Raw genomic sequence first — 27,500 nt, 5'->3', positions numbered from 1 at the left:
AATATTTATATCCCCATTTTTTCCCCCTTGGGGTGAGTGTCCAGAAGAGACCTGGCTGGGGTAAAATGTATACAGCTTTGAAAGAACGTTCTTCAAGCTTGGAAGATAACAAAAGGGAAATAGATTCATGGAGTAACAATGAAGCTGAATTTTCATTTTCAATGAGGAAGCTTCCCTGGGGATGTCTTCCTATTTGGTTCAAGACCTGACTCCAAGGAACAGACGTCATTTTTGATTCCTAACCTCTTGGAACATCATCACGAAGTCTGAAGATGCATCTTTCAAAGGCTCCCTGTCTGTGGCGCTTGGGAAATCCTGTGCTGCCTGGGAGAACGTGTCCTCTGATTTCCTGCTCCACGCCCTGGGACCAGGCATCCAGAGAAGACCACGAGGACCTTCTCCCCTAAGCTGAAACCGCACTCCCTTTGGCTGCAGTCTGCTCAGCCAGCGGGGCAGACTCCCAAGAAGATGCTGCACCCCCTGAACGCCTTGCCCCTGGCCTGCGCTTTCCAGCCTGAACTTTCTCCCTGGCAGCCTAGTGACACTAGCGTGATCACTAGCTAAGGCTCCACAGTGCAGCGGCGTGAGCAAGATCTGGCAGCCCTTGGGGCTGGTGTTGTGGCGTAGCAGGTAAAGCCACTGCCTGCAGTGCTGGCATCCCATGTGGACGCAGGTTCAAGTCCTGGCTGCTCCACTTCCAATCCAGATCTCTGCTATGGCCTGGGAAAGCAGTGGAGGATGGCCCAAGTGCTTGGGCCCCTGCACCCGTGTGGGAAGACCGGGAGGAAGCTCCTGGCTCCTGGCTTTTGATAGGCGCAGCTCTGGCCGTTGTGGTAGGTCTGTGTGATCAGGAGCAGGAAGGCGACCCCAGTGGGGTCCGGGGTGGGCCGGGGATGCAGGACTGCCAGCAGACACGAGGGAGGGAGCAGCTCTCAGAAGCTTCCGGGCCTGCGCAGCAGTGGCCTGTTCCCCGGGCCTGCACGCAGGATGTGCCCGCTTCCTGTTTGCTCAGCCTGGGCAGCAAGCAGGGCTCACACACTAACCGCAGAGCCTCCCATAGGCTGCCAACAAACCAGGCCGCTGGGCCACGGTAGGGGGCCTGGGAAAAGGCAGCCGGAGGCGGGGAGTGAGGGTGCCTGGGAGAGAAGTGCAGAGACCCACCCCCAGGACACGGAGAGGCAGTGTTGATCAGACCTGGCCTTCTCCCTGCTGTTGCCTCTGGTCAGCAACCTGAGTTCTGGGGCTCCAGGTCCTCTCCTACATCCCTGGCCGGCTGCACTTGTCTTCCTCAGCCTGTCTCTTCCAACAGATTGCCCTGGCCATGCCTAATAGATCAAGCCCCAGCGGGCTAATAGGTCCTAAACACTTCTTTAATAGACTTCCCCTTCCCGGCAACACATTTGCATTTTATAGGTTCCAGTCCAGGTACGCAGAGCCCTCAGCTAAAGAAGTGATCCAGGTCAGTAGTTCCGTGCACAAGGCCACCGTGGACTTGATAATGGGCTGGTAAGCAGGACCTAGGAGCTTGCTGTGTGGGTGCAGCCTTGTGCTTAATACAATGAGGAGTCAAGTGTCAAGGTCCCTTGCACCTGGAAGCTGATCCTAAGTGGGGATGGCAAGCTTCCATTTGCCCAGCACTTTTAAAAAAAATTATTTATTTATTCGAAAGGCAGAGTGACAGAGAGAGAGAGAGGGAAGGAGGGAGAACAAGCGAGCTCTCCCATTCGCTGGTTCGCTCACAAATGCCTGCAACAGCCAGGACTGGGCCAGACTGAAGCCTTGAGGCTGGAATTCAATCTCCGTCTCCCTCGTGGGCAGTGGCAGGAACCCACGTACTGGAGCCATCATCTGCTGCCTCCCAGGGTGCACATCATCAGGAAGCTAAGAGCTGGGACTTGAACGCAGGTTCTGTGATATGAGATGTGGGCGCCCCAAGCAGTGTCTCAACCACCAGGTCAAACTCCTGCCAGCCCCCGCCCTCCGCCAAGATTCTTCTTTTCACTTCCTCCCTGCTCAACTCCCCACATTCAGCTGCAAAGTATAATATTGTGTGGCAGGCGGTGGGCTAAGTCAGGCACCATTGTCATCCCCACTTTCTAGGGAGGAAGCCGAGGCACAGAGGGGCTCCGAGGCTCATGCTATTAACCCCTGGGTTAACGTGCCGCTGTCGCAGAGGCCTGAGAAGGGAGGTGAGAGGAGTGTGGGGCTTTCTGCTTGCAGCCCTTTCTTGGCACCCTACGCTGGTTTGGGTACAGCACTAGGTGGCAGAAGGCCGGCTTGAATCAGGCCCATGGGGGACTGAACGGGATGAGGAGGGCGTCTAGAAGTCACACCGTATGCACAGCAGCTGCCATAGTTAGGGTGGATTAAGTGGGGGTGATGGAGAGGGAAGCCCTTGTCAACATGTGAAAGCACTGAACATTTGACGTATTTAGCCTAGAAAGTGGGGAGGGGGGATTTGAAGCAGGTTGACTTCCAGCAGCTGTCATGTAGAGGAGGGGGCTGCTTTCCCTGTGCATGATGGGGAACACATCATTGGAAGGTTTGGGTTTATTGCAAGGACGAAATTTTGGCTATTCAGGTTCATCCCTGGTAAGTAGCAATCTTCCCGTCTCTAGAAATGTCCAAGCAAGGACCACGTCGTCCCTTGAAAATACCTGGACATTTCCAAGGTGAAACCAACCTTAGTTGCCTGGCCCATTAGCAAATTTCCTGGTGGCCATCTTGGACAGGAGGGCAGGAAGAGCAAGAATGGGTAGGGGTAGACGGAGGGCAGAAGAGAGCAAGGAGACAGCAGGCAGGAGGCTGTGGCGTCCATTCCTCAGGCACATGCACACAGCACACGCAGCGCCTTCAGCTTTGGGCACATGGAAGAGCCCCGGTGACAGGGGCTGATGGGAGAGAAAGAGTCATCTCTGGAGCTGTGAGCTCATGATACGGTCTTAGCTGAAAAACAAAAAACACCTGCAGGCAGCTGTGGCAAACAGCATCAGAAGAGGAGGCTGGACTCTGGTGCCGAGAGCAAAACACAAGACTCACCAGAGGCTTGGGCTGCTCCGCCTAGGAGATTACCAGGACAAAGATCTCAGAGCAGCGGGGGCCCCTGGCACCGTGAGGACAGTGGTTTAAGGCTCTAGGGAAGAGGAGGAGGCGCAGAAGAATCTATCCCACGAATGGAGTTGAGTAGTTGGATCTCAGTTGTCCTGTGCTCACTTGTTGGCTGCATAACCTTGGGCAAGTGGTGTCACCCGTGATAAGTCTTAGCGACAAGATAACAGTGATAATGTGGGCCCTGCGTGTGTGTGTGTGTGTGTGTGTGTGTGTGAGACCAGGGTTACTACTCAAATGGCAGTGCCTTGTTTATGGGAAATACTGGGGACCTGATGGTGAGTCCTAATCAATTCACTCCAGGCATTGTTGGCACTTCCCCCTCTTGCCAAAGCCAGGAAACGCTTGGTGACCATTTGGAGCCACTGCCTTCTCCCTTTATTTTTCTGTATCCCCTTGGCACCAGCCCCACCTGGATCTCTGCTACACGACCCTGTGGCCCACACACTGTGTGTCTTGACCACATCAATGGCAGAGTCTTTTAGCACAAACTATTCTAGAACACAGCAAACAAGAGGGCCTAAAGCAACTTGAGACCCACCGGGAGAGCAACTAGTTTTTTAGCTTCATGGCCTTGTCATGGCCCACTGGGGCTTTCTCAACCACCCATCCTACTCACTTGAGCTGCTTGCTTAGTTCCCGTTTCACAAAGAAACAAGGAAGTGAGGAGATGGGCCTGTCTCTGAGCAGGGGCTGGCTGGGGTAGGGGGAGGGGCTGGGGGAGCCCCTCCCACTCAGCTGTGATGAGCCACTGGGCACAGGGATGGACAGGGAGGAAACGGTTGCTTTTGAATCTTTCATTTTTTTGGCATCAAGAGTGCCCAACCACTATTTGAGGAAGTGCCCAATGAGTTGGTAAAATTCACTGCTGTTGTGGGTTAGCTGGCTGAATAGTAGCCAACCCCATCCCTTCCAAGGTCCCAACTTGTGAACAGTTGAAACCAGCTGGCTAGCAAATGAGTGAGGAATGACATTATTATTATTATTTTTAACATGAACCATTTAGACTACTTGTGTATCTGTCCTCTTCCCAATGCCCTTTTTAAAAAAAAGATTTATTTTTATTTATTTGAAAGACAGAGTTACAGAGAGAGGTAACAACACAGAGAGAGAGAGGTCCTCCATCTGCTGGTTCATTCCCCAGATGGCCGCAATGGCTGGAGCTGTGCCGATCTGAAGCCAGGAGCCAGGAGCTTCTTCCAGGTCTCCCACATGGGTGCAGGGGCCCAAGGACTTGGGCCATCCTCCACTGCTCTCCCAGGCCATAGCAGAGAACTGGATTGGAAGTGGAGCAGCCAGGACTAGAACCGGTGCCCATATGGGATGCTGGCACTGCAGGTGGCAGATTTAACCTGCTGCGCCACAGCTCCAGCCCCACCCGATGCCCTTTTCTAGGCCAAAAATCCTTGGAAGAATTCAAAACTGTAACCGGAGGTGAGCATTTGGTGTTGCAGTTAAGACACTGCTCAGGATGCCACATCCCACCCCATGCTGGGATGCCTGGCTTTGAGTCCACACTCTGCTTCTGACTCCAGTTTCCTGCTAATGTGCATCCTGGGAGGCAGCTGGTGACAGCTCAAGCAGTTGGGTCCTTTGCACCCACAGGGAAGACCCGGATGGAGTTCCAGGCTCCCAGCTTTGTCCTGCTCTGGCTCTGGCTCTTGTGGGTATTTGGGGAGTGAATCTGAGTGATCTCCCTGTCTCTGTCTCTCTGGCCCTCAAATGAAAGAAAAAAGAAATGTAGCTTCATCCCACTATCACCATTGCTGTCACAGTCGTGTGGCCTCAAACAGGTCTCCCAGGGCCTCGGTCTGTTCATTAGAGGTAGTACAGGAGTGACAGAGGCACACTCTTCCAAGCAAGAGGGGAGCCATCATGGAGCCAAGCCAGGGTGCTGGGGCTGTCCTCGCTCTGACCCCTACAGGCTCTGTGATCTTGGACAAGTCCCTTCCTCTTTCTGGATTGCTGTTGAAGTTTTGCTATCTCTAAAGGAATGGACCTTTTGTTTTGCTTGCCTCTTTTAGGGGCTCCTATTCAGGACAAGCTGTGGAATCTGCAGGGTCTGGTGCAAAATGAAAATGCAGCGTCATTTGTTAAAAAGTTATTAAGGAGCTGATAGTATTACATAATGGGTTAAGCTGTCACTTGCAATGCTGGCATCTCATATGGGAGTGCCGGTTCAAGTTCCAGCTGCCCCACTTCTGATCCAGCTCTTTGCTAATGCATCTGGGAAGGCAGCAGACGATTGCTCAAGTGCTTGGGCCCCTGCTACCCCTGTGGGAGACCTGGATGGAGTTCCAGGCTCCTGGCTTCAGCCTGGCCCAGCCCTGGCCATTGCAGCCATTGGAGGAGTGAACCAGCAGGTGGGAGATTTCTCTCTCTCTCTGTGTTGCTCTGCCTTTCCAATGAGTGACTAAATCTTTAAAAAATAAGTAAATACAAATTTTTAAAAAATTAAGGCTCTCAAGGTGGTGACAGGAATGCATTAAAGCAAGCACAGAGCTCTTCCAAGCACAAGTCTCTGAGCGGACTGCAAGTCCCCATATGCCTGGGCAACTGGCCCTGCAGCCACTTCATGTACAATTTTATGGGGAGCCCCTGAGGGCTGCTTTTTGCTGGAGCTCTATTTTCTGTGATGGTCCTTGTGGCATTTCAGAGGAACCTCGGGCTCCAGGGAGCACAGTCGAAAAAACACATTAGACGCTTACTCCAAAGTCTTTCCAGTTTGACTATTTATATATAAAGTTTAGGTCCCAAATCCTTCCCTCACCTACCTCCAAAGGTGACGCCAGAGTTGAAACCATGCTGGGCGAACACTAACATTGTCATCTCCTGTCTGTGTACTTTCCTGACTTACAGAATGCTGCCACATCCGGGTCTGATGGGTCTCTCACGGTAACCTCACCAGAAAGGCAGTACGGGTAACTTACAGAAGGGCCAACTGGAGACCACAGAGGTGAAGTGACTCCCTCAAGGTCACACAGCTGGCACAACTGGAACTAGAACCCCACAATCCATATTCCTCAGAAGAGAAGCTCTTCCACATGGCTGCATCCACAGCGGCCATCAGAAGCCAAGGAGAGTTTTTTTTTTTTTTTTTAATTTGCTCAGAGCTACTGAGCAGGTATTTTACTTTTTAAATTTTTTTTTAAAGATTTATTTATTTACTTGAAAGTCAGAGTTACACAAAGAGAGAAAGAGAGGGAGGGAGGGAGAGAGAGAGAGGTCTTCCATCTGCTGGTTCACTCCCCAGATGGTCGCAACGGCTGGAGCTGCGCCGATCCGAAGCCAGGAGCCAGGAGTTTCTTCTAGGTCTCCCACGCAAGTGCAGGGGCCCAAGGACTTGGGCCATCTTCTACTGCTTTCCCAGGCCATAGCAGAGAGCTGGATCGGAAGTGGAGCAGCCAGGTCTTGAACCGGTGTCCATATGGGATGCCGGCACTGGAGGCGGCAGCTTTACCTGCTACGCCACAGCACTGGCTCCCAAGGAGAGGTGTGATAAGCTCCATTCTCCAGCATAAACACAAAGGATCAGGGTGGCCTTGTGGCACAGCAGGTTATGCTGCCGCCTGTGATGACTGCATTCTAAATGAGAGTGATGGTTGGAGTCCCCTCTGCTCTGGTTCACTTGCCAATGTGCCTGGGAAGCAGCAATGACCCAAGTATTTGAGTCCCGGTCTCACATGAGAGACCTGGATAGAGTTCCTGATTGCTGGATTTGGGCGGCCCCAGCCCCAACTGTTGCTGGCATTTGAGGAGTGAACCAGCAGATGGAAGATCTCCCCCTCTCCCTGTCATGTTACCTTTCAAATACAAATAAATAAGTAAATAAAGCAAAAGCCCAGAACCCAAGGAGGCGGTTATTTATCTTTAATTCAGAATGACATCACAGGAACCCCCACATATGCCCTGCCTGACCCAGAGGGACACCCCTAAAGTAGGAACAGTCAGCGCCAGCCATCTGGGTCCCCGGGAGGGGAACCCCTGGGGTGGCAGTGGCTCTCTCTGCAGCCATACTCCTGGGGCCAGCTGTCCCAATCCCGAGACAGCGGGAAGGAGATGATGCCAAGTCCCAGCTCTTGCACCGAAGCCAGGCAAGGGGGCACAGGGCTGGGCTGAAAGTGCCCCATGCTGCGCATGACCCTCCAGGACTGCAAGAGCAAGGGTCAGAGTGTGAGTGTAAAGGAGTGGGCAGGGCCAGCACCGCGGCTCACTAGGCTAATCCTCCTCCTGTGGCGCCCGCACCCCGGGTTCTAGTCCCAGTCGGGGCGCCGGATTCTGCCCCGGTTGCTCCTCTTCCAGTCTAGCTCTCTGCTGTGGCCCGGGAGTGCAGTGGAGGATGGCCCAGGTCCTTGGTCCCTGCACCCGCATGGGAGACCGGGAGGAAGCACCTGGCTCCTGGCTTCGCATCGGCACAGCGCCGGCCGTGGCAGCCATTAGGAGGGTGAACCAACAGAAGGAAGACCTTTCTCTCTGTCTAACTTTGCCTGTCCAAAAAAAAAAAAAAAAAAAAAAAAAGGAGCGGGCAGGCAGGCCCTAGGGAAGCAGGCGTCTGTGGCCTGTTTCTCACCAGCTGTGTGATCCTGGTTGAGGAGCCTCCGTTCTCATCTATAAAATGGTGAGAGCTGTGCCGTTTGCCCTTTTCTGAGGGAGAAGGTTCTGGGGGCTTCCGACTGCTTTGCCACCTGCTTGTAAACTGGGAACAAGAAGAGTACTTTCTTGTGGGTGTGAGGGCAAAGTGAGGAAATGCGTGTCAAGCTCCTTGCTCTGCGTACATAGTAAATGGTAGCGATGATGATGACGGCGACTTTCATTTTATCAGCAGTAGCTATCCGCAGCGGTAGTGGCTGGCTTTGTGGAGCCAGTGAGAGGGCAGATGACTCCGGTGATCGGCGGCCCCGTACTGGTGCTATGGGTTCTCGTGAGGGTAGGTGAGGGCTGGAGTCTTTGGATGTAAGCATCAGTGGTGCTAACGGCCACGGGTCACGCTCCCGCCCAGCAAACTAAGCCTGGCAGTCTCAGGCCAGGGCAGGTCTCTGCCTGGTGCCTTCACCCAGGACTCCGCCCACAGCTTTGGTTCTTTCCTCCCCTCCTTGCCAGCCCCGCTCCTCACCCCCCAAACCAGGCCAAGTGTGCTGGACCATGGCTGACAAATTCCCCAGCAAGGGGCTCCCCTCTGTCCTCTCCACAAAGTTAACAACACAGACCGGAGCGGCTGGCTGGGTGCGGCGTGCATGCGCTCTTTCACCTGCTCGCTCTCGTGAGCGTGTACACACACACACACACACATACACAAACACACACATTCTAAAGCCCATGTCCTTCCCCACTGAGCTTCTGGGAGCCTCAACAGGCCCCCGCCCCACCTCACCCGCTCCCCTTCCTCCCCCACCACAAAAGCCACAGGTAACAGCAGTCTCCGGCAACACAGCAGACACAATGCAAAACCCAGAGGCAGGCGTCTTTGCAAGGCTGTTTTAAGCATCTAGCAGGATGTGAGTGCAGGTGGCCAACGGCTGGCCCGCCCGACTCGGGCCAGAGAAAGCTCTTCTTACCACCCCCCCCCCACCCCCCATAGTGGGCTCAGCAAATGAGGAGGGGCTGCGAGGTGGGCCAAGGGATTCTGTCACCTCTCTGTAGGTACAGTAGGCAGCCTGGAGGAGCCCCAGGCCTTCTCCCCCACGAACTGTAGCCAGGAGGCCATAGAAGGGCTGGAGGCACATGCTGGTGCCCGGAGGAAGCCTCAAGGACATGGGAAGTTAGGAGCCGATGGGAGTGGGAACATCTCGGGCCCTGTTGCTCTTGTATTTTAGGGGCAGGAAGAAGCTATAGCAGATGGACCAGGTTACATGCTACACTTACTTACTGGCTTCACAAGAGGAAAGCCACCGGTTGGCTCTTCTATCTCATGGCCTGGGGTTGGGAGCCCAAAGTGAGGTGTAGAGGCCCAGGATGAACGGTGTTGCCTAGGGCCCCAGAGGCCCAGGAGGAGGTGGCTTGGGGGGGTGGGTGGGCAGTGGTTTCCAGGTGATGGGCCAGCAGGGGCTCCGGGCAGCACATGTGGTGGAGGGCCAGGGGAGCTGAGCAGGCGAGCCCCACGTGGAGGTGGAGGGTCCAGCAGGGAGCCAGAGCCTCTAGCTGCTCCAGCCCAAGATGGCAAGAGTGCAGGCTGCCAGCAGAGAGGCTAAGGAGGAGGTGTGTGGCGCCCTGGCAGACAGGGGCTCCGTGTGCTGCTGCAGCCACTGGAACTCTTCCCACAGCTGGCGCCGCTGCAGCTCCGGGCCCACCTTCTCGCGGATGGTCTGGTAGTAGCGGTTCACGTGCTGGAGCTGCAGAGGGCCGAAGGTATGAGAGCCTCCCCAGGCCGAGCTGCCTTGAGGCGAGCTCTTGGTTTCATCTAGTCTCCAGCTGCGGGACACCAGCTGCCCACATCTGTCCCGGTACCACAGGTCAATAGCCACCATCAGGCCTCCAGCATTCTCTGGGGCTTTCTAGAAGTAGTTCCCCGTGGTGGCTGTTTCATGTCATCGGGATGTTCTTAAAGGGGTTGGGGGGGTGGCTTTCAGGCCCAGGAGTGACAGGAAGCAGGGCAGGCAATATTATACTCGTTTAACAAGAGAGGAGACTGAGGCCCAGGGAGTGGGGCGAAGGATTGCCTGTAGTTCCAGACCTTGTAGTGGCAGAGCTCAGAGGCCGCTCTCAGACTCCCCATGACCTGAGGTTACATAGACTGCTTTGCCCAAAAATTTCTAGAAGCTCTGTGGTGAGCTATGGAGGGATGCCCCAGTGTGTGCCTACAGGTGCCACCAGTAGGTCTGGACCCTCCTGGAGGAGGGGTGAGGCAGATGATCTTGGGATGGGAGGTCCCGGGGCAAGAAAGGTCTGGATACACAGAGGGTTGGGGGGAAGGCAGGCTGAAAGGCAGGCAGGGTCGAGGGGCACTCACGTGCTCAGGGGACAGCAGGCTGACGTCGATAAGATTCCGGTCATAGGGCACCAAAGACACCACTTCAAAGGTCAGGTAGGTCCCTGGGTACTGGGAGCCCGCATGGAAGGGGAGAGAGAGAGCAAGGAAGGGGAGAAAGTGAGGGAGGAAGAGGAGCTGGGCTGAAGGGGGGCAGGGAACACTCCACGCAGAAGCACGGGCACAGAGAACCGATCTGTGTCCACCCTGGATGTGCTAGCTGGGCCCAAGCCCTCCCTTGGCCACCCCCTCTGCAGTGCTCAGCACGCCTCTCCATTGGGGCTTCCCTCCTGATTTGGGAAAGTCAGACTGAAATCTGTGTTTCTCAAAGTGGATGCATCAACAGCATCGAGGGAGAATGCCAAATATGTGGATTCCAGGGCCCACCTTCCAGACCTACTGGAGGCAGAATCTGTATTAGCGTTTTCTATCTGTTGATTTATGGACCCACCCATCGGTATCTCTATGTATCTATTCACTGAGGGATCTATGCACAGATATAAAGAAGAAAAACAAATGGCCCATAATTCCCATCTCCTAGAGAGCCCTCGCCTGTATGTGCTTCAGAAACACAAACTATGCAAAGGCCACAAAAAAAAAAAAAAAATGGCAAGCCTCCTCCCTGTTCAGTTTCCAAATTCACACGAGATGGCTTTGGCCACACACACTATTCCGCACCTCTGCTCTTCCTTCGTAATGAACTTGGGAGCGTGCTCCATATGAGCGCACTCATTCTAAGGGCCGCCTAGTAGTCCCTAGTCCATGGATATATTGTGATTTATGTGACCGCTTGGGGCTACTGAGGCTCTTCCCCAGTTGGAACTATTACCAACCACAGCCGTGCATGAACATCTTGGCGCGCTTTTAGGATTCTACTCGGGAGGAACAGATCAGGTGGAGAGAGTGCTAGGACGGAAGGTACCCACATCTCACTGGGGTGTGAGAGTGCCCACTGTCCCACGTGCTCACCACCACTGGCTGTCATCTAACTCTCTGACTTTGGCCCAGCTGAGGGGCGAAATACGGTATTCCAAGGTTGCCTTCACTTGTACGCGTTTGAAGGATGAAGTTTAACAGCTTTTCACAGAGGTGGACTGCCTTTGTTGATTTCAGTGAATTGTCTCTTCACGTCTTTTCACCTTTTTTTTTTTTTAAGGTGGGGAGCTTACTGATTTTTTTTTTAACAGGCAGAGTGGACAGTGAGAGAGAGAGAGAGACAGAGAGAAAGGTCTTCCTTTGCCGTTGGTTCACCCTCCAATGGCCGCCGCGGCTGGCGCGCTGTGGCCAGCACACCGCGCTGATCCGATGGCAGGAGCCAGGTACTTTTCCTGGTCTCCCATGGGGTGCAGGGCCCAAGCACTTGGGCCATCCTCCACTGCACTCCCTGGCCACAGCAGAGAGCTGGCCTGGAAGAGGGGCAACCGGGACAGAATCCGGCGCCCCGACCGGGACTAGAACCCGGTGTGATTTATAGAAGCTCATGGTAAAAATCAGAAAATCCATGCTTTCTCTGTCATAGGTGATATATTTGTCACGGGCTTTTTGATTTTTCTTTCTGGTATTGCTTCTCTATAGACATTTTCTATTTAATTTAGCCAGAGTTGCCCAGCTCTTCCTTTGTGGTCTCGGGCTCTTGCACTGAGAGGTCCCGTTTCCACCCTGGGATTGAACATGAGTTTCTATCTGCTTCCTTCGAGGTCTTTTATGGTCTCGGGGTTCATCTTCAAACTTGGGTGCATCTGGAATTTTATTTTGATATAATAGTGAGATGTGCCCTTCCTGCCCATTTATTGAATAATGTCTCCTTCCTTACTGTTCTGAAATATCAGCTCTTTTATCAACCAAATTGCCATGTCATTTATAGGAATTAGAGGGCTTTCGAGAATACCACCCTGTTCCACTGTCACCTCCGCCTTTTTCCCCACCAGTGTCATACTTAGTTACGGTAGCTTGTGTTCCAATCTGATAGGGCTACTTTCTGTGATTACTCTTCTCTTTTCCTGGCTACCCTGCCATCACGGCGTGTTTATTTTTACAAATAAACTTTACTATCATTTTGTGAAGTTACAAACATAGCCACTTAGCATTGGAATTGAAGTTGTCTGGAATTTATAGATTAATTTAGGGAGAAATGACACCTTAACAGTATCGTGGCTTCTTTCCAGAGGACACCATTTACTTAAATCTTTTTTATGTCCCTTAGTAGAGACTTTCTCCATGTAAGGCTTTTTCAGTTATGTCTAGGTATTTTATCTTGTTGGTTGCTATTATACCAAATCTTTATTTCTAACAAACTCCCCTGGTGATTATCATGTGCACTGAGAAACAATGATTTAGGGCAGGAATACTTGCAGAATTCACTTGCTGTGGAGTGGGGCCTGGGCACTGGCATTTTAAAAATCTAAAAAACCAAGAAAAATGTGATGGAGGGGCAGTGCTGTGGTATAGCAGGTTAAGCTGCCACCTGCAGTACCAGCATCCCATATGGGTGCCAGTTTGAGTCCCAGCTGCTCCACTTCCAATCCAGCTCTCTGCTATGGCCTGGGAAAGCAGTGGAGGATGGCCCAAGTCCTTGGGCCTCTGTACCTGCATGGGAGACCTGGAAGAAGCTCCTGGCTCCTAGTTTTGGCCTGGCCCAGGTCTGACTGTTGTGGCCATTTGAGAAGTGAACCAGAGGATAGAAGATTTTCTCTCCCCCCCCCCCACCTTTTGAATAAAATAAAAAAATCTTTTAAAAATATAGAAAAAATAAAATCTAAAAAGCTCTCTGGGTGATCCCAGTGTGCAAACAGGTTCGAGGAACTCTGATTTATGGAATTCCTGTGGAGCTAAAGAAGACTCCAAATCAGACGCATTCCTGTACATTACATGGCCTTCTCCCCGTGCAGCTCCTGCCCATTTACCTTGGTCTGTGCTTCTACCACGAGAGCCACATCTTCAATACGGATCCCAAATTCTCCATCTTGATAGTAACCAGGTTCTGGGGGACACAGAGATGTCAGTGGCAGTAAGCAGGGGCAGGACCCACACCCAGGCTTCCGTACCAATATGTGTGATGAGTGGCTAGAGGGTACAGCTGCTGGGCTGCTCACAGCTGTCAGCTCCGACAGCCCCATAACTTCTTAGACACCCATTGGCTAAGCAGAGGCGACACGTTAGGGCTCAGATTCTGCACAGGGCACACCTCTGATTCGCCCTCACCTGGCCCCAGAGCCCAGATGAGGGCTCTTCTCCCTCTGTACAACTGTCCTATTACCCCAGCCTTTGATGGGTGACTTTGAGGTCTAGATGCACAGCTGGGAACCAATTCTCAAGGGCAAAAAGCTGAGGGCACTTGGGGTGAGTGTGGGACAAGCCATTTGGGGCTGGGAGTAGCGGTGGGGGTGGGCAGATGAAGAAGGGCGGAGGTGGGGCCCGGGGCTGTGCCTGTGCCTAGCATGCTCCCTGAAGGCAAACACATCCTAGACGGCAGTCCTGGGCTAGCTCTGCTCTGGGACGGGGTGGAGGAGTGGAGAGGCCTGAGAACCATACCAATGGAAGTGAACATGCCCTTGGCCATGGCAATGTTGCTGGACTGGAATCCCACTGGCCCTGAAAGGGAAGGTATAGGCATGCTGTCAGCTTTTCTGCGCTCACTTTCTTGGAAAAGAACAGACTCCCAAGAAGAGCAGGTGACTTGGGGTCCCTGGGCAGCACCTGTCCACCACATCATTGTCTGCCTAGAGCTGGGATACACCAGAATGAATCTGTTTATGCCAGGAAGCCACTAGGCCTTGGTCCTCTCTCTAGTGCCCTCCTGGATGCCTGTGGAGCACCCCTCCCACCAGCCGGGTGATCCTGGGTGTGTCGCGGCCCCTCCTCAGGTCTCAGACGGTCATCTCCATACCTGTGAAATGCTTTACCTCCTTCCTACAGGGGATGTCACACACGGAAGACCCTCGCGGGGGGGGGGGATGCTGAGGAGATACCTACACTCATGCACACACAGGAAGTTGCCAATGCCATGGCCTGTCCCATGACCATAATTGAGCCCAACATCCCACAAGGCTTTGCGTGCAAAAGCTTCCACCACTCGCCCTGGAAGAAAAAGACATCACCCTCAATCAGTTGCCTGGACCTCAGACTGCCCCTCAGTGACATTAGGTTGGGCTGGAGAGGGGCTGATGGATAAAGTCAGGGGCCCCTTGGCCAGACCAGCCTCTCACTATCTCCATCATGCCACATGTAGTACCCATTACCTGCACTGACGAATGTACTAGAATTTCTCCCCATCCATCGGCGCTTAGCACTTTGATGCTTCCTTCCTTCAGCAATCTCTCCCAACTGCTACAGCCCACTCTGATCCCCTCAGCTCTGATTGGGCGGCAGGAGACCTGAGTTCAAGGCCTAGCTTCTCCCAGAGACCCCCTGTGTGGCTCTGGGCCAGTCCTTTTCCCTCTCTTGGCCCGGTTTTCTCATTCACGTGAGCCATGGGCTAATAATAATATTAATTCCTTGTTCCTGCGATATGACAGCTTGCGGCTCTCTGCAACCCACCTGATGTAGAAGCAGGGAAGATGAGTCTGGACAGATCGATATTTCCCATCAACACCCGAGTGTATGCCTCCTGATGGGGAGAGAACAGGGCATGGGGAGCATGGGAGGAGACCTGAGTGTGCCTCAGCATGGCGGGGAGATGCATTACCCTGTGTGGTCACCTAGGTTCTGGGAGATGGCTAAAGGAGGCTGACGGGAGCCTTCCCAAAGCTGGGGCTCAGTGCATGTGGCTCCCTTTGGGGACACTTGTAGATGGTGGTGGACTGAGGCTGTGCCAGTAGGGGGGTTGGCAGGCAGAATCCCCACACTGGAGTCCTGACCTGGCCACTCACAAACTCTGACACCATGGGTAAGTCTGTGCCTCAGTTTCCTCAGCTGTTGTGGAATGCCAACAGTCACTAGCTGCAGGGGTTTCTGGGAGGGGAGGCCAGGGTTATGCAGTGCCCAAATGAAGGCTGGCATGCCCAGCGATATGATCAGGAACACCCACTCGAGTTCTTAAGGCTTTGAGTTTGGGTCGGGGCCCTGATCATTTGGCAAAGGCAACCTTCCTCTGTCAGGGCAGGGAGGGAGGTGGATGGTGGCCTCTCTGGTCACTCCCTGTGGCAACGTGCTCAGTGCCCTTCACCACACACATGCAGGCATCTCATGGCATCTCGTGCAGGGCAGCCTCGGGTGGGGAGCTCTGCCCACTAAACCCTGAGCTCCTGTCCGGGCTGCCCCAACCCTCTGTTCCCAGCACAATCCTTGGTGCCCCGTCAGCTTGGTGAACGCATGACTACAGCTCAGGGCTCTCATCCCCAGAGGCTCCCCTGGTGCACAGAGCCAACGGCCCCGCCCTCAGCGTTTCCTGCCCGCCTCCCGCCCCCCATGCCACCCCTGAGATTGGGCTGGGCCTTCTTCTTCCACAGAAAGCAGCGCTAGAGAAATGTTTGCACATGGCTTGGGCTCAGGCCAAAGTCTTTCGGAAGAAGCAGCAGGAGCCTCTCAAGTGAAAGAGCTCTTAGTAGAGCCATTGCTTGGGGACTCACGGGAGACAGTGAGGAGGGGACGCCTGGGCCAGTGCTTACCTTTTGGAAGGCAGAGGGGGTGCCCCAGTGGACTGTTCTGGTGATGTCTGTGGTCCCATCCCTGTGGAGAGGGGAAATCAACATGTGCTGCTCTGCCGAGTGCTTGGGGCTAGGGACTGGGGCTGCGTGCTTCCTGTGTGCTTTCCACCATGCTTTGAGCAGCAGAGCTGGGATGGGGGCAGACAGAGGCGAAGGAAGAAGAGAGAACTGCTATCCCTCCCATACACCCTCCTTGGCACCACTGGCTTTGGCTGTTTGGTAGATGTGGGTATCCTTGTGGTCAGCCTGGCTTGAAAAGCAAAGCTTTTTCCAGGCTTCCTGGGAGACAGGAAGGGATTATCCTCTTTTTACAGACGGGGAAATTGAGCTGGGGTTGGGGTGGGGATGGGGAGGGCAAATACATGGTCACAGCACTCCCATGTCCAGAATGTTATTTACCATGGATACTATCTGTTTTCTGCTCCCTGAGAAGGATGCTCCAGCAGGTCTCAATATGCCCATTTCACAGATGAGACAATCGAGGCCAGGAGGCCATCTCCCTCTGTGCTGGGCATAAGGACCCACTGACTTGCTCAGAGTTCCAGAGAGCATTGGTATCCTGGGATGGCCACCCAGGAAGCAGGGGGCAGAGAGAGATGACCCTAGGACCCTGGGGAGGGAGGGAGGGAGGGCTCCTTGCTGGTCACCAGCAGGCGCCGCAAACTTCTTTAGAACAGAGAGGAGAGGAAGTGAGGTGAGCACTTCCCCAGCCTCACCCTACTCTGAGCATGCCCCAGTCCAGCCACGCCCCAACAAATTCACTTCCCCTTTGCACCTCGGCCATCTCAAGCACACACAACATCAAAGGGCTGACTGGCAAAGGCTTCTAGGCTGACTGCCTGCCCTGCCAGCTCCTGAGAGCATGCTAGGAGCAAGTGAAGAGCCTCTGTCACCAGCACATTAACCCTTTCCACAGGACGGACACCAGGCAACTGTTGGAGATGGCTCCTTGTAGGGGCTGGCGCTGTGGTGCAGTGGGTTAGAGCCCCGGACTGCGGCGCCGGCATCCCATATGGGCATTGGTTCGAGTCCCGGCTGCTCCTCTCCTGAGCATCTATGCTGATGGCCTGGGGAAGCAGTGGAGGATGATCCAAGTGCCTGGGCCCCTGCACCCACGTGGGAGACCCAGAAGAAGCTCCTGGCTTCAGATCGGCCCAGCTCTGGCCTTTGAGGCCATCTGGGGAATGAAGCTGCAGATAGAAGACCTCTCTCTGTCACTTCCTCTCTCTCTAATTCTGCCTCTCAAATAAATCTAAAAAAAAAATGACTCCTTGCTTCTCCATCAGTTCAGCACACCCCTTCCTTGGGCCCAACCCAAGATTCACACAGTCCATTTGCTTCCTGGAACAGAGGGGAAAATCTTCCAGGTCAGGTCAGCTCAGATCAACTCCAATGTGAATGATAACTTAGATAACTGGAAGGATTGAAGTTAGCCTATTCTGCATGGCTGTCATGTCTGAGCATGACAAGGGCAGCACAAGAAGCAAGGGTTGCTTCTCTTACCTGCTCCTACCCTCACTGACATGATCACCTGAGCTGTGCTGTGGGGAGACAGGGGGCTGAAGAGTACTGTGGAGCTGCTGTGTGTGGGCTGTGTCCAGGGCATGCACAAGTGGGTGAGAGTATGGGTGCATGTGTTGGTGCAGCCAGGCAGGGCCACTGAGTCCGAGTGTCGCTGTTCAGACTATGTGACAACATGCGATTGTGGGGCCAGCATTGTGGCATAGCAGGTCAAGCTGCCACATGTGATGCTGGCATCCATATGGGGTCTGGTTCCAGCCCTGGCTGCTCCACTTCTGATCCAGCTCCCTGCTAATGGCCTGGGAGAAAACAGTAGAAGATGGTCCAAGTGCCTGGGCTCCCGCCACCCACATGGGAGACCCAGATGAAGCTTCTGGCTCCTGGCTTCAGCCTGGCTTAGCCCTGGCCATTGCAGACATCTGGGGAGTGAACCAACAGGTGGAAGATTTCTCTCTCTCTCTCTCTCTCTCTCCTCTCGCTGCCTCTCCTTCTCTCTCTGTAACTCTGCCTTTCAAACAAATAAATCTTAAACCAAAAAGCCCAATATGCAATGGTGAGAGACATTTTACTTGAGCCGGGGGAGTCTTTTCTATTTCTCACAGAAATGCTGGAGACACGTGCACTGTTCTGGTCTCAGTGTTTCCCACTGCACATGGACCCCCCAAGTGTGACAACGAGAAGGATGCTCAGGGTTCCTTCCACCCAGATGGCTCCCTTTGCAGATGTACTATCTGTGACACAGGACGGGGAAAGCTTTGGCAGGCTCTTGTTCGGCCCAGGACATCTGAGCGGAGGCAACCAGGCCAGGGCGAGATGGTGTGTGTGTGTGTGTATGTGTGTGTGCGTACTCACCAGTATTGCCCTCCAGAATCCAGCAGGTACATCTCATCTGTGGACAGCTTGCGGTGCACCTCCTCGGATGGGCTGAGAAAGAGAGAGAACGGCTAATGGTGCACTTGGCGGGTCCAGGGCACTAAGTGACAGCAGCTGAGCTCCCACCATCCCTGGGGCTGGCCTTCCAGGCTCCTTCTTCTGGGGCACTCATTATCTCCCAATGGGCCCTGCAAGAATAAGTGGCTGCTGCCATGACTGCCCGCAGCTCACACGTACAGCTGATGGAGCAAAGCCCTGTTCCCTAGGGAAGGGATCAAGGAAGGTGCCCGGGATGTGGGATGTGGGAGAGCTGTAGAGAGCATGCAGCCCAGCCACCTGCTTTTGCCTAAGGAGAAGCAAGCCTGCGGAAGCTCAGGGGCTTGCATGGGGCCATGCAGTAAAGCCGCCGGGATCCGGGTGCAGACTAGCTCGCACCGTTCAGCGTTCGTTCTCTAACTTCCAGCGGCCTTGGCAAACAGATGTCCCCAATGAACCAAGGAGGGAGACGGGGCTGGGAGACACCAGGACATATCAGGGGAGGGAATTCTGGGACATGCCAGGCCCTCCCTTGGAGGGGCATTCAACCTGTCCCTGCTTGTGTCCATGGCAGGCATGACCTCAGGTCATCTTGCCCCTCACCACCTGGCCTGCAGGGTCTTCTCCCCGCCCCGCCCTTCCATGTGGGCAAATATCTGTCTAGCTTACACCTTAGCCTACTATAGTTGGTTGGGGCTGAGTGAACAGGACTTTGTCCATGTGTGCTCGTGAACTTGAAGCCCCAGCTAATATAAGGGACTCCTGAGAAGCCCACAAAAACCATCTAACAGCACCTGCAGCTTCTGTCCAGAGCCTCAGCTGAGAACTCACTAAGCCTCAGCCCGTGGGGGAAGATACAGCTCAGGCCTTTGAGTTTTAAGGCACCTTCCAAGCCCAAGCTGAGCTCCTGGCACCCCCACCCACTGCTGGCCTCCTCCCCAGTGCTAATGGCCTCAATTTTCAAATGCCCCATCAGGGCCCCAGGCAATTCTCTCCCCTGAAGTACCTGTAGTGTGCCAAGGCAGCGTTCAGGCCACTGGCCGAGATGGTTTCGAAACTGGATCCTGAGAAGAAGTTTTCCTCTCTAGAAAGTACCAGGCGAGGAACGGCCATTGAATGGGAGCAGGGATGCAGCTGGGCCCGGGATAGCCGGTACAATCCAATGTAGGTCACAGCTGCCTCCACCTCAGCCAAGACTCTATTGGGGTGGCCCCGCCCTGCCTCCTGGTTCCATGTCCCCCAGCCCTGGCCTGTCATGCACACAGCACTCGAGATCAGAGGAGGACCACCTGCATATACCAGTCACTCCCCCTCCATTTTACAGGTGGGAGTGTAGACACCTAGTTCTCTGTATCTGAACATCCTTCTGTACCTCAAATGCACAGTCCGCCCCGGCCTGGGCCGAGTGGGACTCAGGAATTGTCTTTCCGACTTGATATTCTCAAGGGGTCCAGGGGCAGAGCCAGGCTCCCCCAGGGCAAGCAAGCCCGTGCTAGAATCAGGCACCAGGGGGCACTGTGGGGTTGTCCCGCGGGCAGCGGAGCTGGAGAAATGTCATCCAAGGGCCAGTGCCCAGCTCCCCAGACTGTCACTCCTTGTCCCAGAGAGGCTTCCGAATACAAGTGAGATCTTCCTTCCCACAAGTAAGGGGACCCATCCTCCTCCCCGCCCCCTCCCCCGCTAAAAGCCCGCCTAAAACGGTAGCCTCGGTCCTTCACCCTCGCAACTTCTCCACGAACTCGGCCCCTGAGAACTCGTCCACTGTGCCCTGGGGCACGTTCTTCTCCAGCCACACCAAGTACCGGATCACAGCCACAGCGTCGCGCACCTGCAGCGGGGGAGCAGAGAAGCGGGCTGCGGTCTGGTGGCTGCTCCAGGATGCAGGAGCTCACAGGGCAGCGGTGGAGCTGGGGCTTTGAAAACACAGGGTCTGAGCAGCTCTTTGATATCAAAGGATTCTCCTTAGTGTTTGTAGAGGATCCCAGTGTGCTCTCGGGCTTCAGAGAGTGCTTATCTCTTACCGACACTTACTGAAGTGTTGACAGAAGAAATGATATCTTGGATTTGCTTTCCAATAACCTAGCAGCAGATGTAGGGTAGTGGGGAGGATCATGACGGCCAGGGTATAGAGGCAATAAGGTTGGCCACTGTTGATAATTGCTGAGGCAGGGGTGACGGGGACACAGGGGCCCACTAGGCCATTTTCTCTACTCTTGGCGTATGTTTAAACTTTTCCAGAGGACCAAGCTGGAAGGCGTGGCACAGCAGGACACTGGCATCCCAAATCAGAGCACAGCTGGAATCCAGGCGGCTCCACTTCCAATCCAGCTCCCTACTAACACGCCTGGGAAAGCAGAGGAAGATGGTCCAAGTACTTGGGCCTCTGCCACCCATGCAGGAGACCTAGGTGGAGTTCCTAGATCTTGGCTTTGGCCTGGCCCAGCCTCAGCCTTTGCAGCCATTTAGAGAGTGAACCAGCAGATGGAAGATCTCTCTCTCTCTCTCTCTCTGTATGTGTGTTTCTGTCATTCTGCCTTTCAAATAAATGAATAAGTCTTTAAAAAATAAACAAATAAAACTTTCCATAAGGTTTTTTTTTTTTTTTTTTTTTTTACAGGTAGTGTGTCTTAATATGAGCAAGAACATCTAAAAAGAGCAAGCCATCCTCTTGTCGGGGGAAGAGATCATAACTCAGAATGTGCCGGGCGGTGCCCAGAGCCCTGTATTCAGACACCAGGCCCCAGGCATGACCCTCATTTTACAGACCAGATATCTGAAGCCCAGAGACGTGCACTGACTGGCCCAAAGTCTCCCAGCCAGGAAACAGATGGAGCCAGGGTTTCAACTCAGACACCCTAGCTCCTGGGCCCAGGTTCTAACCCACTGTACTATCCTGGCAGTGGAGGGCGAGGCGCAGGCAGGTGGGGTGTCAGGAGTTTAGTATCTGCTTTTGGTTTCGTTGCATGTCTTCCTCAGGCTCCTCCAGAGGGCTTCCCTCCCCAGTGCACGAGAGCAGGAGCTCTCCAAAGGCCCGAGCATCTGCACATGGACTTACGTGGGTGGCCTTGAGCAGGGCCTGCTCCTTGCTGTTCTTCACCGCCTTGGTCACCATCACTGGGGAGTAGGTGTCTTCCACGAGTTTCTCCTGTCAGGGATGGACGGGCACAGTGGTGTTTTCAAAGGACTGGCAGCAAGTCCTGGCCAAGTGACACCTGCCGTGCAATGCCCTGGTGCTTTGTGTGCTTCTCATCTGCTGTGCCTACTTCACCCTCTCTCCCTCCAGGAAGGCTTCCTTGATGAGCACTCTCTACTCACCAGCTCACCACCCCCAAGATCTCATCTGCACCCCAAGATGGCTTCCAGCCTGTCCTGTGTCAGCCAGTGGACTTTTCTGTCCCTGTCTCAGTAACTACCATTTATTGAGTGTCTCCTGTGTGTCAGCCTTGGACCTTGACATACCCCGTCTCCCCAAAGTCTCCTCCAAGCAACTCCAGGGAGTTCAGGACATTTCTGGCCATTTCCCAGGTGAGGAAACAGAGACCCAGATGAGCTAAGGCACTTGTCCAAGGTCATTGCACAGCCAACGAGGGGCAGTGAGCACCAGGATTCAGGGTCAGGTTTGGCTAGCCCCACAGCCTCTGCTAGACCAGAAAGCACTCTCTGTAGCCACCATACTATCCTGGCAGTGGAGGGCATCACCAGTGTAACCTGTGACGACAGCAGGAGCTCTCTCTGGGGATGAGTGTCTCTGCTTCCTCTGTGAGACCTTGAGGGAAACACCCTGCCCAGCTCACAGAATGGCCTGTTGGCCTTGGCCCCACTTTAGGTTGAGACTTTATCAGGCCTGGAGTGGGGAGTCAGGGCCTGGGCTAGGCCAAGGCCTGGCAAACCCACCTTGGGTATGACTTCATAGAGCCCATAAGTGGTATAGCTGGTCCCAATCCAGATCTTCACATCTCCTTGGGCGTAGGCCTGGACACGGTCACGGACTTGGTTATAATCCTCGAGTTGCACACACATGGGGCCTGTGCAGCTGGAGTTCAGGTACTGCAGGGTCTCAGGGCTGAAGCGACTGCTGTTTGCAAATAACCTGGGTGGAGGAGGGAAGACCACGAGGGTCCTGAACATCTGCTAAGCACGATGCCAAGGACCAGAGGTGGACAGAGCCCCTTTTTCCTGGAGATCAGAGGAAGCTAGCTCCAGGGAGCCAAGCAGGCCAGAGTTGGGATTCTACAGGAACCGAGGTCAAGGGCCAGGAAGAGCCAACAGGGGGTTTCTTGGAGTGTCCTGCTGGGGCGGGCCCCAAGCTCATGGCAGCTTGAAGGCTGCTTGTTGGGGCACGGTGGGTTGGGGGACAGTGAGAGGGTACAAGCTAGAGGAAGGAGGTGAGAGCAGACCAAGGCAAAGCCATACCTGATAGAGGTGTCTGTGAGCAATGTGTAGGAATAGAAGAAGGGATTGTAGGGGATGTCGCTGCTACGCAGGTTGAAGAGCCCTGGGAAGAGAATTGACAGGGACTACTTGAGGTTGATCTGCCCAAGGCTGCAGCTGCAGGAGATCGCCAGTAGTGTACCTGCCACCTGCCTCTTCTGCTTTGTGTGTTTCTCCATCTTTTATTTTTTTTTTTTTTTTTGAATAGAGGAGTCTTTCGGATGCTGATGAGACCTGTCATTGAGAAAGGCAGCTGGTCAGCAGACAGCGCACAGTGCTAGTGGGTCTCGTGCTATCCAATGCCCAGCCATAGGGATCAGGCAAGAAGCTCGGAGTTGGAACCGGTGCTGTGGCATAGTGGGTAAAGCTGCTGCCTGCAGTGCTGGCATCCCATATAGGTGCCAGTTCACGTCCCAGCTGATCCACTTCTGATCCAGCTCTCTGCTATGGCCTGGGAAAGCAGTAGAAGATGGCCCAAGTCCGTGGGCCCCTGCACCCATGTGGGAGACCCGGAAGAAGCTCCTGGCTCCTGGCTTCGGATTGGTGCAGCTTCAGCTGTTGCGGCCATACGGGGAGTGAACCAGCAGATGGAAGACCTCTCTCTCTCTCTCTCTCTCTCTCTCTCTCTCTCTCTCTCTCTCTTCCTTTCCTCTCTGTGTAACTCTGACTTTCAAGTAAATAAACAAATCTTTTTTTTTAAAAAAAAAAAAAAGGAAACTCGGAGCCAGCCTGGGACCTGGGAGGGTCACACCGGGTGCTAAGGCTGTGGGCATGAGGTGCCTGGGAGGGTGGCCAGGTTGTTGGGAGGTGTTTGCTGATCCACTTCCGCTTCAGGAGACAAGAAGCACTAGGCTGCTGTGGCCGGTCCACTCCTCCGGCAGCCTGTGGGCTGGCCCCAGCTTGCTTGGGGCTCCCTGGCTTCCTTATTCTGCAGACGTGAGTACTTGACCCCTTACCTTTCTTAGTCCCCACAGGCCAAGACCACAGGGCTGTCAGGAACTGGTGGACCAGTGGTTGTTAGCGGAAGAGCTTGGTGCTGCAGGGCCTAAGAGGCTGGGGGAGGGGGGCTGGGGGAGTTCCGCGGGCCCACCCAGGTGTGCAAACCCACACTCACAGGCCGTTTCATCGAGTGCTGAGAGAAGGACAGCAGTCGGGGCTTTGCTGTGCGTCCGCATCTGGTTTCGAATGTCAGCCACTTTCTCCTGCCAAGTGCTGCCTAGAAGCAAAGCAGACCAAAGAAAGTATAAGGCAGCCATGTGCTTTGCCTTTTAGCCCCCTGAGGGTGGTACTTTCCCATTTACTTGAAAGCAGTTTAACTTTTGCTTCAAACAAAGCCTTACTTGTGTAGTCATTAATGACATGGGCTCTGGATCCAGACTCAGCTCAAATACCAGCTGTGCCATTACTAGTTGGGTGACTTTGGAAAAATTACTTAAGTCCTGTGTCTCATTTTGCACATCTGTAAAATGGGCATAGGTTATAATAATAGTATCTACTTCTATAGGGTTGCCATGAGGTTCACATAATTAGTATTTGTGAAGCATGGTAGAATGGTGTCTTGGCATATGGTAGGTGTGGTAGAGCTTTCTAACAGATAAATAAGCATGCGGAATGGAGATTAGGAGAACAGGCCTAGCTGAAAGGCAAAAGGATAGGGCTAGGGCCACATTCAACCCTCTGCCCTGCAGTAGTGTTGAACTAGTACTTATTAAACCTTGGGTACTTGGGCTAAGCACTTCATGTAGATTCTTTTAATTCTTACTTGTCCCATTTCACAGATAAGGAAACTGAGGCTTCAGTGACATATAATAGTTGTCTGGGGTCTCATAGTTGCAAGGAATGGAGCTGGGATTTAAGCCAAGGTCTATCTGATTGCATGGACCATTCTTTTTTTTTAAAAAAACATTTATTTATTTATTGAGAGGCAGAGTTATAGACAGAAAGTGGGAGAGACAGAGAGAGACACCTTCCATTCTGTTGGTTCACTTGCTAAATGGCCACAATGGCCGGAGCTGGGCCAATCCAAAACCAGGAGCCAGCTGCTTCTTCTGGGTCTCCCACGTGGGTGCAGGGGCCCAAGTACTTGGTTCAAGTCCTGGCGGCTCCACTTCAATCCAGCTCCCTGCTAATGCACCTGGGAAAGCAGTGGAAGATGACCCAAGTGCTTGGGTCCCTGCGCCCATGTGGGAGACCTGGAAGAGGCTCCTGAGTTAGGATCAGCCCAGCTCCTGCTGTTGTGGCCATTTGGGATATAACCACCAGATGGAAAACCCCTCTCCCTCCACCCTCACCCTCTCTCTCTGCCTCTGTAACTCTGTCTTTCAAATAAATAAATAAATCTTTTTTTTTAAAAAGAGTTAGATCCAGATATGAGCAGAAATGATAGCTTAATGCCATTAAAATTTGATGCAAGTGAGTCAAAGTATTCAACAAGAGACAACCCTCTGGGTATAATACATCTTTCTAAGGCTTATTTTATTGTGGTAAAATAGATATAATATGAAAATTATCATTTTAACCTTTATAAAGTGCACAATTCAGTTGGCTTTAAGTACATTCACACTGTCTTGCAGGCATCACAGCTATCGAATTCTAGAACATTCTCTGCATCCCAAAAGGAAGCCTTGGACCCATTAAGGAGTCACTGTCTATTTCCGCTTCTCCCAGCCCCAGGAAACCAGAAATCTCTTTGCTGTCTCTATGGATTGGCCAACTCTGGGTATTTCACAGAAATGGAACTGTACAATATGTGGCCTTCTCTGACTGGCTTCTCTCACTTAGAATTATGTTTTTGGTCAGCGCCGTGGCTCACTAGGCTAATCCTCTGCCTGCGGCGCCGGCACCCCGCGTTCTATTCCTGGTTGGGGCGCTGGATTCTGTCCTGGTTGCTCCTCTTTCAGTCCAGCTCTCTGCTGTGGCCCGGGAGGGCAGTGGGGGATGGCCCAGGCCTTTGGGACCTGCACCCACATGGGAGGGCAGGAGGAAGCACCTGGCTCCTGGCTTCGGATTGGTGCAGTGCGCTGGCTGCAACATGCCGGCCACAGCAGCCACTTGGGGGGTGAACCAACGGCAAAGGAAGACCTTTCTCTCTCTCTCTCTCTCTCTCTCTCTCTCTCTCTCTCTCTCTCTCTAACTCTGCCTGTCAAAAAAATAAAAATAAAAAAGACAAAAAAAAAAGAATTACGTTTTCATGGCTGTTGAATATGAAATAGTTTTGAGAAAACAAATCAGATCAAATTTAAATGGTGTGATGCATGCAGGTGTCTTCAAGTTGCTAACTTTCCATGCTCTGCCCTTTGCCTTAACCTCTGCTGCCTATAAAACCTGCCAGGGGCTGCACAGAACATCTCTCTCACCTCTGCAAGCTTCTTGAAGCTGCTTCCAAGCCCACTGCTGCTTTCTGATAGCTTTCCTTGAAGACTAGCAGCCTGCAGTGGCTCAGCATCCCCTCCCTTGTGGGAAGCAACAAAACCTATGCAAGTTCTCTCCTAGTCTCCAGAAGATTTTGTTCTTTTTATCCTCTCCCCTTATGGCATCACTGTGACCTTCTTTATTTGGATGAGATGAGCTTTATTTATGAATTAACAATCTGGGATAGCAAGTTTCTTTAAAAACTGGTGTCAAGATGCTGAAAGAATAATGCTGCAAACTACATTGGAAAAGAGAAAGAAAATTGGACACACTTTGCACTTGCTTCATCATAGCTGCTCTTTTGAAATTTCCCTCCTGCTCTTCTGACTCCTTCCTACACAAGAAATGTGCATGGACTCGTGTGTGTAAAGGAGCCTCTCAGATTGCCCAATATGACTTGCAGTCCAAGTTCATTGGCCTTGTTCAGAATCCTGGGGAGGTAGAGGTGGCTGCTGGTAAAGATACTGATTCATAACCAGTAGCCTGGTCCTCATCAGGGTATTAGTTACTACACACAAGAAGCATGAGCAATCTGTTCTTTTATGACATATTTAGATGGTGTCAATAAGGCCAATGCTATTGATGTTAGATTTTTTTTTTCTGAGTCAGTACACTTTCCTTTGTGGTTCAGCCCAAACCTGAATGCTAATGTATGCCATAGACTGACCCCAAATTTAGCTATTTCTTCCTCTGTCCACCTCTGGCCACCAGACCCCAACCATCTCACAAATGTGAATTGCTCAGCATCAGAGGGTCAGAGTCAAGATTCTTAGGAGTTCTTGAAGGCATAGAAAGAGAGAATGGATTAGAAGGTCGTTTTAGTGAAATAATTACAGAAAACTTCCCTAATTTGGAGAAAGAAAGGGAAGTCCAAGTATAGGAAGCACATAGAACTCCTAATAGACATGACCAGAAAACAGTCTTCATCACAACACATTGTAGTCAAACTCTCCACAGTATAACATAAAGAAAAGATTCTAAAATGTGCATGAGAGAAACATCAGGTTACTTTCAGAGGATCTCCAATTAGACTCACAGCAGACTTCTCATCAGAAACCTACAGGCTAGGAGAGAATGGCGAGATATATTCCAAGTCTTAAGAGAAAAAAACTGTCAACCCAGAATACTACATCTTCCAAAGTTCTCATTTATGAATGAAGGTGAAATAAAGATCTCTCATGACAAACAGAAATTGAAAGAATTTCTTACTAATTGTCCGGCCTTATAAAAGATGCTTAAGGATGTGCTACACACAGAAACAGAAACATGGTTATCACTATGAAAGAAGGTGAAGGCAGAAAATCTCCCAGTAGAAGTATAAATGAAATCTAAAGTAAATAGTAGGGATATTTATAGAAAAATGGCAGGGCTAAGTCGTTACTTATCAAGAGTCACCTTGAATGTAAATAGCCTCAACTCTGCAGTTAAAATATACAACTGGCTAATCGATTAAAAACAAAACCTATCTATTTGCTGCCTACAAGAAACACATCTCACCAACAAAGATACAC

At 52.7% G+C, this 27,500-nt stretch overlaps 1 protein-coding gene across 1 annotated transcript in view; it reads right to left on the bottom strand.

Moving 5' to 3' along the window:
- Positions 1 to 8,569: 8,569 nt before the first annotated feature.
- The window catches only part of XPNPEP2 (X-prolyl aminopeptidase 2), a 29,384-nt gene continuing 10,453 nt past the window's right edge, over positions 8,570 to 27,500 (bottom strand). The window contains exons 8-21 of the mRNA XM_051827500.2: positions 23,693 to 23,794; positions 22,561 to 22,642; positions 22,042 to 22,237; positions 21,203 to 21,292; positions 19,866 to 19,975; positions 19,154 to 19,231; positions 18,091 to 18,162; positions 15,679 to 15,739; positions 14,609 to 14,678; positions 14,045 to 14,149; positions 13,604 to 13,663; positions 12,976 to 13,052; positions 10,055 to 10,144; positions 8,570 to 9,437 (exon numbers count right to left, since the gene is read on the bottom strand). Of these exons, the coding sequence (XP_051683460.2) occupies positions 9,243 to 9,437; positions 10,055 to 10,144; positions 12,976 to 13,052; positions 13,604 to 13,663; positions 14,045 to 14,149; positions 14,609 to 14,678; positions 15,679 to 15,739; positions 18,091 to 18,162; positions 19,154 to 19,231; positions 19,866 to 19,975; positions 21,203 to 21,292; positions 22,042 to 22,237; positions 22,561 to 22,642; positions 23,693 to 23,794 (1,388 nt within the window). The 3' untranslated portion in view covers positions 8,570 to 9,242. The remainder of the gene's footprint in view (positions 9,438 to 10,054; positions 10,145 to 12,975; positions 13,053 to 13,603; positions 13,664 to 14,044; positions 14,150 to 14,608; positions 14,679 to 15,678; positions 15,740 to 18,090; positions 18,163 to 19,153; positions 19,232 to 19,865; positions 19,976 to 21,202; positions 21,293 to 22,041; positions 22,238 to 22,560; positions 22,643 to 23,692; positions 23,795 to 27,500) is intronic.

Source organism: Oryctolagus cuniculus, chromosome X, assembly GCF_964237555.1.
Source record: "Oryctolagus cuniculus chromosome X, mOryCun1.1, whole genome shotgun sequence".
Taxonomy (NCBI): domain Eukaryota; kingdom Metazoa; phylum Chordata; class Mammalia; order Lagomorpha; family Leporidae; genus Oryctolagus; species Oryctolagus cuniculus.
Note: the sequence above shows the minus strand (reverse complement) of the source record. Positions and strands in the feature narration are given on the sequence as shown.